We start from the raw sequence: 13,821 nt of genomic DNA, 5'->3' as shown, positions 1-13,821 counted from the left end.
TTACATGAGACTGGTGGTGCCTTGCAATATAAACCAGACACCTGCTGCAGGATTGTAGCAGTTTGTGCCATGCTGCACAACATTGCAACCAGAAGGGGGATACCCATAGAGGTGGACAGGAATGACGACTACCGGGATTACCAACCACCCGCACAACACCGACAGGCACACGTTCCAAACACAGCTGAGGGTCAAAGGAGGCGGAAATACATCACACAACATCATTTCCGACCCAGGTAAGAATGAGCCATGACGATATCATTAGTAGTGCTACTGTTTAATTCACAGGAGCACTGATGTATGTAATGTCACACAGAAATGCAAAGTAGAGTTCCCCCACACATTGTGGACAAAAACATGCCCGTTGTAGTCACGGGAGTGCAATAGTTAAATTAAAGTGGGCCATGGTTACCCCACCATGGTCAGGGATGCTGTACAGATTGACTAGTGGTGCTTCCCACGAATGCCCAGCCTCCTATCACGTGTCTCCTCCACCTCACCACGCTGTGTCCCTGTGGCTGTGGAGCAGCACGAACTGCGCCTCCTGGTGCTGGTCTCCATCACCGAGACGCTGCTTACACTTGAAGCAGCCTCACTGCCGTCCTCCCCTCCCAAGTTGCTGCCACTGAATGTTCCTGACTGCAAGTGTTCCACTGCAGTGGTCACCTGGCCTAAGGCCTTCGCCACGTCACCACAGTAATGGCCGAGGTCCACCTGCAGTGACACGGAGCGGCGGGACAACACAGCAGTGCTGTTGCAGAGCCTTGTGATGGCCCTGGTCGATGCTGTGGAACGGAGCAAGTTCTGTCTATGCCTCCGGCGCTCACTGTGTTGTCCTGCTCTGATGGCACGTGTGAGTTCCTGGAGGTCTTCACTGATTTTCTCATTGCCCTCTGTGGTCATGTTCCGCACTTTGCCAGTCAGAGTGCAAATGTGTTTAGCGAGACGCGACATGTTTAGGTTCATTGTCCCCATGTGTCTCCCCTGCAGGCGCTGAACACGCAGCATCTGAGCCTCGATGCCACCATATATGTACCTTGCCTTGTCGGCTCCATCGGCAGTACTGCGCAGGGACCTCGCCGCTGCGTGACTCGGCCACGTGCTGGTGGTGGTGCTGGCGGTGTGACACCTGTAGGACTTGGCCCAGTTGTGGTTGCAGGACTCGGGCATGCATCCATCACCTGCATGGAGGGGACTTGTGCCCTGCGTCTTGCTGGTTTTGTCGCAGGTGTTGGTGGTGGTGGTATTGTTGCTGGAGGAGGTGGGGATTGACCCTCCTGCGGAGTGTTGCCATCGGAATCAGACGGTGTTTCTGAGATGATGAGGCGCCCACTATCATCCGAATCCCCAGGAGATGCATCTGTGTGTGAAACAGTGCATGGTTAGTTATTTTTTAAACTACATCTGTTTGTCATTCTGCATTAATATCCTTCTATGAATTACATTATTTATCTCTATGTTGTGCCTGTACCGCTGATCTAATTTATTTTTGCATTTATGACTACACATGCACACTTGGCTGACATGACTACGACTCCCATGATGCAATACTGATGTGAGGGCATATGTGTTGTGCACTTCTGCCTGCACACTGTGATTTAGCTGGGGGGATGGGGATCGGTATACGATACGCAGAGTATGGGTGCAAGCATGCATCTTACCTTGTTCAGTGGTGGCTGCGCCGGAGGTGTCTATCTGCGTAACTCCCACAACCGCCTCTGGCTCGATGGTCCCTTCGACGAGCTCCTCAAGGGCAGTGTTTGCAGGCACTGTGGATGGCCCCCCTCCTGTGCCAGCTGCCTCCTTGACCCTTTCTGCAATCCTCTCCTTGGCCCTCTTCCTGAGGTCATACCACCTCTTCTTTAGGTCATCGATGCTGCGGGGCGTCACTCCCACGGCATTCACCCTCTCCCTGATGCGAAGCCAAATTCTTCTCTTCTCAGCCTCGGGCACCTTGAGGGACAGCTTACCGAACAGCTTGTCATGCTTGCTGCTCACCCCCTCAATCAAGTGCTCCAGTTCCCTGTCAGATAATTTTCTCTTCCTCTTCCTGGCAGTTTCAGCAGTGCCTGGTGCATCCTTGTCCATCCTGGTGAGGGTAGGGTGGATGGTTTCTGAGAGAGGATTCAGTAGCCTCAGCCTGTGTCCTGTGCCTCCTCCTGTGAGCTCCTCAGGCCAGTGAATGAGGGTGGGGCAGCTTGACTTCCTGGTAGTGATGTCATCAACCCACTCCCGGAGCGACCCGTTTTTTTCAAATTCGCTATTACCGAAATCGCTAATACCGATTTCGGTAATACCGAACTCGCAAATTGCTAATCGGTGTTTGCTGTACTCGCTAATGTGGAATCGGTAATTAATAGCGATTTTTAATAAATCGCTGAAAATTACCGAATCTGTTCATGCATTCCGAAAAGCGATTCCTTATTACCGATTCTTTATTTCTCGCTAATAAGGAATCGCTTTTTGGGATGTTGATGCATGTGCACGATAGTGCTTTATTATTGGGCTTCAGTTCTGCAATACAGTACTGAAATGGTGAAGGAACACTCCTTCTCTTCTTCGACCAGGCTTCCTTCACCATTTCATCTCTTACTGGGAGAGGAGACCCGCGGCTGTCTTCTCAGGCTGGTATCCTTTGGATACTTCAAACATGTCAGATTCAAGACACTGATGAATTCCTTTAAGATATTTTGCAATATTCGCAGAATATACGGGCTGGGAAGACTTAACTACTATTCCCCCACCAGTGCAAACTGCAACCTGCCCGCTATCTTTGGCAGGTCCTATCTACTAGATTGGTATAAAGCTGGTATCACAAAGCTAGGAGACCTACTTTCCAGCGAAGGAATTAAATCCTTTGCAGATCTACAAAGCAAATATGGTTTGAAAAACCAAGACGCCTTTAAATACTTTACTATATGTGACTTTACGGGCCCCAGTGACCACTCGGATAGGACTTATATGCTCTGCACTAAACAGCCAAACCCCAGACGATCTACCTAGAATAGCAGACAAGTGGCTCACAAAACTGGAGGCCCCACTTAGCAAGTTCTATAACTCACTGGAACTTTCCCAAAGCGATTTACTGTCAGCTAAACTACAGGCGCAACACTTTAAAACCATCTTCTTTTTATACATCACCCCCAGTAAAATTGCCAAATGGGGGGCAGGCAAAGGGACGCTGTGCCCTCCGTGCTCGGAGTTTGGTGCTGACGCAGCACACATGTTCGCCACTTGCCCAAAACTCACTCCAGTCCTTCTTAAAGTTCAGGACTTTCTGGGGAGGGTTATTTCTCAGACTATAGTGTTGACTCCCATAACCATTCTGTTGGGGACACAAAAGGAGGCCAACAGGGAAAAAGGTGGAGTGCTTATCTTCGTCACTATGACAGTGTGGAGGATCTGCGTTGCTTCAGCATGGATAGAGACTGGCACCCCTCCTTTCTCCCAATGGTTGGCCAGGCTAGTTGCGACCTACCACCTGGAAAAGGCTGTATACACTAAAAAAGGCCGCAAAGGGCGAAAGAAGGGGTTAAACATCTGGGGACTTCTCACTCCCTGGCTGGAACAGCCTGGTTCAAACGGCTAATACGCCTTTTTTCACTCGAGGGACAGTTCATGGTCAGCCAACGGCCTGATGGCGCTCTCTCCTCTTTTTCTTCCTAAGTTTATGATTTCTTCCTTCTTTTACCTTGTATTTGGGGACTAAGAACCCAATTCTTTTAACGGTATATATTTTCTTTTTTTCTATTTGTGTCCTTGGAACATAGTAATTTTGTAGCTGTAGGGGGTGGGGGGTGGGAGCTGAAATTTTCATATCTCTGTATCTAATGCATTGGAAAATAAAACTTAAAAAAAAAAAAGAGGCAGTATTCCTCGATTAGATCAGTATATCCAGATGTCTACATCAAATCTAATCAAATCTTAACTGGATTTTTGTGTTCTTTCAGCTACCGCCTGAGAGTAAAGATGCCGAAATGGCAAGCTGACAACTGAGGCAGCATCACTGAATAAGGTCATAATATTCAGTTGCTTGCATCTAATCTGATCAAATCTTAGCTGGATTTTTCATTTCTTTCAGCCACCTTCTGAGAATGAAAATGGCCAAACGGACAAACTGACAGCGGAGGCACTATCCCTGGATTAGATCAGTACATCCAGCTATCCTCATCTAATCTAATCATATTTTAACTGAATTTTTGATTTCTTTCGGCCACCATCTGAGGGTGAAGATTACTAAATGGATAAGCTCACAACTGAGGCAGCATCTCTGGATAAGGTCAGAATATTCATTTTTCTGTATCTAATCTGATCAGGTTTTAGCTCGATTTTTCATTTCTTTCAGCCACCTTCTGAGGATGAAAATTGCAAAATAGACAAGCTGGCAACGGAGGCCATATCCCTGGATTAGATCAGTATATTCAGCTGTCTACATCTATTCTGATCAAATCTTAATTGAGTTTTTGGTATCAGCTACATTCTGAGAATGAAGATTCACAAAAGGACAAGCTGACAACTGAGGCATCTTCCTGGGATTAGATCACTATATACAGCTGTCTAAATCTAATCTAATAAAGTCTGAACTGGGTTTTTGGTTTCTCCCAGCCACCGACTGAGGATGAAGATGCCTAAATGGACAAGCTGAAAACTGAGGCAGCATCCCTGGGTAAGGTCAGAATATTAAACTGAATGCATCTAATCTAATCAAATCTTGGCTGTATTTTTTGTTTCTTTCAGCCACCTTCTGAGGATGCAAATTGCCAAATGGACAAGCTGACAACGGAGGCGGTATCCCTGGGTAAAATCAGAATATGCAGCTGTCTACATCTAATCTAATGAAATCCTAACTGGATTTTTGGTTTCCTTCAGGCACCATCTGAGGGTGAAGATGCCTAAATGGATAAGCGTACAATTGAGGCAGCATCCCTAGTTAAGGTCAGAATATTTAGCTGTCTAATCTAATCACATCTAAGGTCGAATTTTTCTATCTTTCAGCCACATTCTGAGGATGAAAATGTCCACATGGACACGCTGACAACGGAGGCAATATCCCTGGATTAGATCAGTATATCCAGCTGTCTACATCTAATGTAACAAAATCTTAACTGGATTTTGGTTTCTTTCAGCCACCGACTGAGGATGAAGATGCCCAAATGGACAAGCTGAAAACTGAGGCAGGATCCCTGGATAAGGTCAGAATATTAAGCTTTCTGCATCTAATCTATTCAAATCTTAGCTGGATATGTTGTTTCTTTCAGCCACATACTGAGTGTGAAAATGTCCAAATGGACACGCAGACAACCTAATAGACAAGCTGATAAGGGAGGCAGAATTCCTGGATTAGATAAGTATATTCAGCTGTCTACATCTATTCTATGCAAACCTTAATTGGATTTTTCGTCTCTTTTGGCCACCTTCTGAGAATGAAGATTCACAAAAGGACAAGCTGACAACTGAGGCATCTTCCTTCGATTAGATCAGTATATCCAGCTGTCTACATGTAATCTATTCAACTCTTAATTGTTTTTTTGGTTTCTTTCAGCCACCATCTGAGGATGAAGATACGTAAATGGACAAGCTGACAACTGAGGCAGTATCCCTGGATTAGATCAGTATATCCAGCTTTCTACATCTAATCTAACAAACTCTTAACTGGATTTGTTGTTTCTTTCATCCACCGTCTGAGGGCGAAGATACCCAAATGGACAAGCTAACAACTTAGGCAGCATCCCTAGACAAGGTTAGAATATTGAGCTGTCTGCATCTAATCTAATCAAATCTTAGCTGGATTTTTTGTTTCTTTCAATCCCCTTACAAGGATGAAAATGGCCAAATGGTCAAGATCACAAGGGAGGCAGTATCACTGGATTAGATCAGTATATCCAATTTTCTAGATCTAATCAAATTTTAATTCTATTTTTGGTTTCATTCAGCCACCGTATGAGGATGAAGGTGCCTAAATGGACAAGCTGACAACTGAGGTAGCATCCCTGGTTAAGGTCAGAATAATCAGCTCTCTTCATCTAATCTGACCAAATCTTAGCTGGAATTTTTGTTTCTTTCATCCACCTTCTGAGGATGAAAATGGCCCAATAGTCAAGCTCACAAGAGAGGCAGTATCTCTGGATTAGATCAGTATATCCAGCTGTCTACATCTAATCTAAGCGGTAAAAAAGGGGGTGGTGATGGACGGAGCATGAAAACCCATCAAACACTCACACCCAGTCAACAGATCTGGGTTTGATCCATCACTGTTCTTTAGCCCACTCTGCCACCCCAGTTCAGACATGGCCATATGCAAATCAGTCTGACCCTGTGCCTCATGGGAACAGTCCAGCCCGAACTGCCAAGCCATGCCTTCCCTGGACCAGAAACAAGCTTCCTAGGACCGGTTTCTGGCATTTCAGCCGTCTTCAGCCAGGCTTGCTTGAATTTTTCCAGTCCAGGGAAGGCATGGCTTGGCAGTTCGGGCTGGACTGTTCCCATGAGGCACAGTGTCAGACTGATTTGCATATGGCCATGTCTGAACTGGGGTGGCAGAGTGGGCTAAAGAACGGTGATGGGTCAAACCTGGATCTGTTGACTGGGTGTGAGTGTTTGGTTGGTTCTGATGCTCCGTCCATCACCACCTCCTTTTGTACCGCTTTGTTCGCCATAAGTTGGCAGGGTATGCTCAGACGTGAGTCCCTTGCTCACTTTGCCACTGGATTCAAGCAAGCCTGGCTGAAGACGGCTGAAATGCCAGAAACCGGTCCTAGGAAGCTTTTTTTCCGGTCCAGGGAAGGCATGGCTTGGCAGTTCGGGCTGGACTGTTCCCATGAGGCACAGGGTCAGACTGATTTGCATATGGCCATGTCTGAACTGGGGTGGCAGAGTGGGCTAAAGAACGGTGATGGATCAAACCTGGATCTGTTGACTGGGTGTGAGTGTTTGATTGGTTCTGATGCTCCGTCCATCACCACCCCCTTTTGTACTACATCTAATCTAAGGAACTCTTAAGTGGGTTTTTGGTTTCTTTAAGCCATCACCTGAGAGTGAAGATGCCCAAATGGACAAGCTAACAACTGAGGCAGCATCCCTAGACAAGGTCAGAATATTGAGCTGTCTGCATCTAATCTAATCAAATCTTAGCTGGATTTTTTGTTAATTTCAGTCACCTTCTGAGGATGAAAATGGCCAAATGGTCAAGCTCACAAGGGAGGCAGTATCCCTGGATTAAATCAGTATATCCAACTTTCTACATCTAATCAAATCTTAATTGTATTTTTGGTTTCTTTCAGCCACAGTCTGAGGATGAGGGTGCCTGAATGTACAAGCTGACAACTGAGGTAGCATCCCTGGTTAAGGTCAGAATATTCAGCTGTCTGCATCTAAGCTGATCAAATCTAAACTGGAATTTTTGTTTCTTTCAGCCACCTTCTGAGGATGAAAATGGCCAAATGTATAAACTGACAACGGAGGCAGTATCCTTTGATTAGATCAGTATATCCAGCTGTCTACATCTAATCTAATCAAATCTTAATTGTATTTTTGGTATCTTTCAGCCACCGTCTGAGGGTGAGGATGCCTAAATGGATAAGCTGACAACTGAGGTAGCATCCCTGGTTAAGGTCAGAATATTCAGCTGTCTGCATCTAATCTGATCAAATCTAAGCTGGAATTTTTGTTTCTTTCAGCCTCTTTATGAGGATGAAAATGGCAAAATGGACAAGCTCAAAAAGGTAGGCAGTATCCATGGATTAGATCAGTATATCCAGCTGTCTTCATCTAATCTAATCAAATCTTAATTGTATTTTTGGTTTCTTTCAGCCACCGTCTGATGTTGAGGATGCCTAAATGGACAAGCTGACATCTGAGGTAGCATCCCTGGTTAAGGTCAGAATATTCAGCTGTCTGCATCTAATCTGATCAAATCTAAACTGGAATTTTTGTTTCTTTCAGCCACCTTCTGAAGATGAACATGGCCAAATGGATAAACTGACAACGGAGGCAATATCCTTTGATTAGATCAGTATATCCAGCTGTCTACATCTAATCTAATCAAATCTTAATTGTATTTTTGGTTTCTTTCAGCGACCGTCTGAGGGTGAGGATGCCTAAATGGACAAGGTGACAACTTAGGTAGCATCCCTGGTTAAGGTCAGAATATTCAGCTGTCTGCATATAATGGGATCGAATCTTAGCTCGTATTTTGGTTTCTTTCAGCCACCTTCTGAGGATGAAAATGGCCAAACGAACAAGCTCACAAGGGAGGCACTATCCGTTGATTAGATCAGTATATCCTGCTGTCTACCTCTAATCTAATCAAATCTTAATTGTATTTTTGATTTCTTTCAGCCTCTGTATGATGTTGAGGATGCCTAAATGGACAAGCTGACAACTGAGGTAGCATCCCTGGTTAAGGTCAGAATATTCAGCTGTCTGCATCTAATCTGATCAAATCTAAGCTGGAATTTTTGTATCTTTCAGCCACTTTCCGAGGATGAACATGGCCAAATGGATAAACTGCCAACGGAGGCAGTATCCTTTGATTAGATCAGTATATCCAGCAGTCTACATCTAATCAAATCAAATCTTACTTGTATTTTTGGTTTCTTTCAGCCACCGTCTGATGTTGAGGATGCCTAAATGGACAAGCTGACAACTGAGGGAGCATCCCTGGTTAAGGTCAGAATATTCAGCTGTCTGCATCTAATCTGATCAAATCTAAACTGGAATTTTTGTTTCTTTCAGCCACCTTCTGAGGATGAACATGGCCAAATGTATAAGCTGACAACGGAGGCAGTATCCTTTGATTAGATCAGTATATCCAGCTGTCTACATCTAATCTAATCAAATCTTAATTGTATTTTTGGTATCTTTCAGCCACCGTCTGAGGGTGAGGATGCCTAAATGGACAAGCTGACAACTGAGGTAGCATCCCTGGTTAAGGTCAGAATATTCAGCTGTCTGCATCTAATCCAATCAAATCTAAGATGGAATTTTTGTTTCTTTCAGCCTCTTTCTGAGGATGAAAATGGCAAAATGGACAAGCTCACAAGGTAGGCAGTATCCATGGATTAGATCAGTATATCCAGCTGTCTTCATCTCATCTAATCAAATCTTAATTGTATTTTTGGTTTCTTTTAGCCACCGTCTGATGTTGAGGATGCCTAAATGGACAAGCTGACATCTGAGGTAGCATCCCTGGTTAAGGTCAGAATATTCAGCTGTATGCATCTAATCTGATCAAATCTAAACTGGAATTTTTGTTTCAGCCACCTTCTGAGGATGAACATGGCCAAATGTATAAGGTGACAACGGAGCCAGTATCCTTGGATTAGATCAGTATATCCAGCTGTCTACATCTAATCAAATCAAATCTTAATTGTATTTTTGGTTTCTTTCAGCCACCGTCTGATGTTGAGGATGCCTAAATGGACAAGCTGACAACTGAGGGAGCATCCCTGGTTAAGGTCAGAATATTCAGCTGTATGCATCTAATCTGATCAAATCTAAGCTGGAATTTTTGTTTCTTTCAGCCACCTTCTGAAGATGAACATGGCCAAATGGATAAACTGACAACGGAGGCAATATCCTTTGATTAGATCAGTATATCCAGCTGTCTACATCTAATCTAATCAAATCTTAATTGTATTTTTGGTTTCTTTCAGCCACCGTCTGAGGGTGAGGATGCCTAAACGGGCAAGGTGACAACTTAGGTAGCATCCCTGGTTAAGGTCAGAATATTCAGCTGTCTGCATCTAATCTGATTGAATCTTAGCTCGTATTTTGGTTTCTTTCAGCCACCTTCTGAGGATGAACATGGCCAAATGGATAAACTGACAACGGAGGCAGTATCCTTTGATTAGATCAGTATATCCAGCTGTCCAAATCTAATCAAATCAAATCCTAATTGTATTTTTGGTTTCTTTCAGCCACCGTCTGATGTTGAGGATGCCTAAATGGACAAGCTGACAACTGAGGGAGCATACCTGGTTAAGGTCAGAATATTCAGCTGTCTGCATCTAATCTGATCAAATCTAAACTGGAATTTTTGTTTCTTTCAGCCACCTTCTGAGGATGAAAATGGCCAAATGTATAAGCTGACAACGGAGGCAGTATCCTTTGATTTGATCAGTATATACCAGCTGTCTACATCTAATCTAATCAAATCTTAATTGTATTATTGGTATCTTTCAGCCACCGTCTGAGGGTGAGGATGCCTAAATGGACAAGCTGACAACTGAGGTAGCATCCCTGGTTAAGGTCAGAATATTCAGCTGTCTGCATCTAATCTGATCAAATCTAAGCTGGATTTTTTGTTTCCTTCAGCCTCTTTCTGAGGATGAAAATGGCAAAATGGACAAGCTCACAAGGTAGGCAGTATCCATGGATTAGATCAGTATATCCAGCTGTCTTCATCTCATCTAATCAAATCTTAATTGTATTTTTGGTTTCTTTCAGCCACCGTCTGATGTTGAGGATGCCTAAATGGACAAGCTGACATCTGAGGTAGCATCCCTGGTTAAGGTCAGAATATGCAGCTGTCTGCATCTAATCTGATCAAATCTAAGCTGGAATGTTTGTTTCTTTCAGCCACCTTCTGAAGATGAACATGGCCAAATGGATAAACTGACAACGGAGGCAATATACATTGATTAGATCAGTATATCCAGCTGTCTACATCTAATCTAATCAAATCTTAATTGTATTTTTGGTTTCTTTCAGCCACCGTCTGAGGGTGAGGATGCCTAAATGGACAAGCTGACAACTGAGGTAGCATCCCTGGTTAAGGTCAGAATATTCAGCTGTCTGCATCTAATCTGATCGAATCTTAGCTCGTATTTTGGTTTCTTTCAGCCACCTTCTGAGGATGAACATGGCCAAATGGATAAACTGACAACGGAGGCAGTATCCTTTGATTAGATCAGTATATCCAGCTGACTACATCTAATCTAATCAAATCTTAATTGTATTTTTGGTATCTTTCAGCCACCGTCTGAGGGTGAGGATGCCTAAATGGACAAGCTGACAACTGAGGTAGCATCCCTGGTTAAGGTCAGAATATTCAGCTGTCTGCATCTAATCCGATCAAATCTAAGATGGAATTTTTGTTTCTTTCAGCCTCTTTCTGAGGATGAAAATGGCAAAATGGACAAGCTCACAAGGTAGGCAGTATCCATGGATTAGATCAGTATATCCAGCTGTCTTCATCTCATCTAATCAAATCTTAATTGTATTTTTGGTTTCTTTTAGCCACCGTCTGATGTTGAGGATGCCTAAATGGACAAGCTGACATCTGAGGTAGCATCCCTGGTTAAGGTCAGAATATTCAGCTGTATGCATCTAATCTGATCAAATCTAAACTGGAATTTTTGTTTCAGCCACCTTCTGAGGATGAACATGGCCAAATGTATAAGGTGACAACGGAGCCAGTATCCTTGGATTAGATCAGTATATCCAGCTGTCTACATCTAATCAAATCAAATCTTAATTGTATTTTTGGTTTCTTTCAGCCACCGTCTGATGTTGAGGATGCCTAAATGGACAAGCTGACAACTGAGGGAGCATCCCTGGTTAAGGTCAGAATATTCAGCTGTATGCATCTAATCTGATCAAATCTAAGCTGGAATTTTTGTTTCTTTCAGCCACCTTCTGAAGATGAACATGGCCAAATGGATAAACTGACAACGGAGGCAATATCCTTTGATTAGATCAGTATATCCAGCTGTCTACATCTAATCTAATCAAATCTTAATTGTATTTTTGGTTTCTTTCAGCCACCGTCTGAGGGTGAGGATGCCTAAACGGGCAAGGTGACAACTTAGGTAGCATCCCTGGTTAAGGTCAGAATATTCAGCTGTCTGCATCTAATCTGATTGAATCTTAGCTCGTATTTTGGTTTCTTTCAGCCACCTTCTGAGGATGAACATGGCCAAATGGATAAACTGACAACGGAGGCAGTATCCTTTGATTAGATCAGTATATCCAGCTGTCCACATCTAATCAAATCAAATCCTAATTGTATTTTTGGTTTCTTTCAGCCACCGTCGGATGTTGAGGATGCCTAAATGGACAAGCTGACAACTGAGGGAGCATACCTGGTTAAGGTCAGAATATTCAGCTGTCTGCATCTAATCTGATCAAATCTAAACTGGAATTTTTGTTTCTTTCAGCCACCTTCTGAGGATGAAAATGGCCAAATGTATAAGCTGACAACGGAGGCAGTATCCTTTGATTTGATCAGTATATACCAGCTGTCTACATCTAATCTAATCAAATCTTAATTGTATTATTGGTATCTTTCAGCCACCGTCTGAGGGTGAGGATGCCTAAATGGACAAGCTGACAACTGAGGTAGCATCCCTGGTTAAGGTCAGAATATTCAGCTGTCTGCATCTAATCTGATCAAATCTAAGCTGGATTTTTTGTTTCCTTCAGCCTCTTTCTGAGGATGAAAATGGCAAAATGGACAAGCTCACAAGGTAGGCAGTATCCATGGATTAGATCAGTATATCCAGCTGTCTTCATCTCATCTAATCAAATCTTAATTGTATTTTTGGTTTCTTTCAGCCACCGTCTGATGTTGAGGATGCCTAAATGGACAAGCTGACATCTGAGGTAGCATCCCTGGTTAAGGTCAGAATATGCAGCTGTCTGCATCTAATCTGATCAAATCTAAGCTGGAATGTTTGTTTCTTTCAGCCACCTTCTGAAGATGAACATGGCCAAATGGATAAACTGACAACGGAGGCAATATACATTGATTAGATCAGTATATCCAGCTGTCTACATCTAATCTAATCAAATCTTAATTGTATTTTTGGTTTCTTTCAGCCACCGTCTGAGGGTGAGGATGCCTAAATGGACAAGCTGACAACTGAGGTAGCATCCCTGGTTAAGGTCAGAATATTCAGCTGTCTGCATCTAATCTGATCGAATCTTAGCTCGTATTTTGGTTTCTTTCAGCCACCTTCTGAGGATGAAAATGGCCAAATGAACAAGCTCACAAGGGAGGCACTTTCCGTTGATTAGATCAGTATATCCTGCTGTCTACCTCTAATCTAATCAAATCTTAATTGTATTTTTGGTATCTTTCAGCCACCGTCTGAGGGTGAGGATGCCTAAATGGACAAGCTGACAACTGAGGTAGCATCCCTGGTTAAGGTCAGAATATTCAGCTGTCTGCATCTAATCTGATCAAATCTAAGCTGGAATTTTTGTTTCTTTCAGCCTCTTTCTGAGGATGAAAATGGCAAAATGGACAAGCTCACAAGGTAGGCAGTATCCATGGATTAGATCAGTATATCCAGCTGTCTTCATCTCATCTAATCAAATCTTAATTGTATTTTTGGTTTCTTTCAGCCACCGTCTGATGTTGAGGATGCCTAAATGGACAAGCTGACATCTGAGGTAGCATCCCTGGTTAAGGTCAGAAAATTCAGCTGTCTGCATCTAATCTGATCAAATCTAAGCTGGATTTTTTTTTTCTTTCAGCCACCTTCTGAAGATGAACATGTCCAAATGTATAAACTGACAACGGAGGCAGTGTCCTTTGATTAGATCAGTATATCCAGCTGTCTACATCTAATCTAATCAAATCTTAATTGTATTTTTGGTTTCTTTCATCCACCGTCTGAGGGTTAGGATGCCTAAATGGACAAGGTGACAACTGAGGTAGCATCCCAGGTTAAGGTCAGAATATTCAGCTGTCTGCATCTAATCTGATCAAATATAAATTTGATTTTTTCTTTCTTTAAGCCACCTTCTGAGAATGAAAATGGCCAAATGGAAAAACTGACAGAGGAGGCAATATCTCTGGATTAGATCAGTACATCC

General features: G+C 43.3%; 1 protein-coding gene across 1 annotated transcript; it reads right to left on the bottom strand.

The window, feature by feature from the left end:
• Positions 1-263: 263 nt before the first annotated feature.
• LOC146812181 (uncharacterized) lies at positions 264-2,170 on the bottom strand. Its single transcript, XM_085614563.1, has 2 exons — positions 1,662-2,170; positions 264-1,360 (listed from the first exon to the last, which is right to left on the bottom strand). The coding sequence occupies exons 1-2, from the start codon at positions 2,086-2,088 to the stop codon at positions 963-965; spliced, it is 825 nt and encodes a 274-aa protein (XP_085470689.1). The 5' UTR covers positions 2,089-2,170; the 3' UTR covers positions 264-962.
• Between the last annotated feature and the right edge of the window lie 11,651 nt (positions 2,171-13,821).

This window comes from Triturus cristatus, chromosome 7 (assembly GCF_964204655.1).
Source record: "Triturus cristatus chromosome 7, aTriCri1.1, whole genome shotgun sequence".
Classification (NCBI taxonomy): Eukaryota; Metazoa; Chordata; class Amphibia; order Caudata; family Salamandridae; genus Triturus; species Triturus cristatus.
Note: the sequence above shows the minus strand (reverse complement) of the source record. Positions and strands in the feature narration are given on the sequence as shown.

Excerpts from the sequence above, each read along its gene's own strand:
- LOC146812181 (XM_085614563.1), bottom strand. The coding sequence starts at position 2,088 with ATGGACAAGGATGCACCAGGCACTGCTGAAACTGCCAGGAAGAGGAAG. Across the intron at positions 1,361-1,661 it reads CGCAGCCACCACTGAACAAG|ATGCATCTCCTGGGGATTCG; the intron begins GTAAGATGCATG and ends TTTCACACACAG.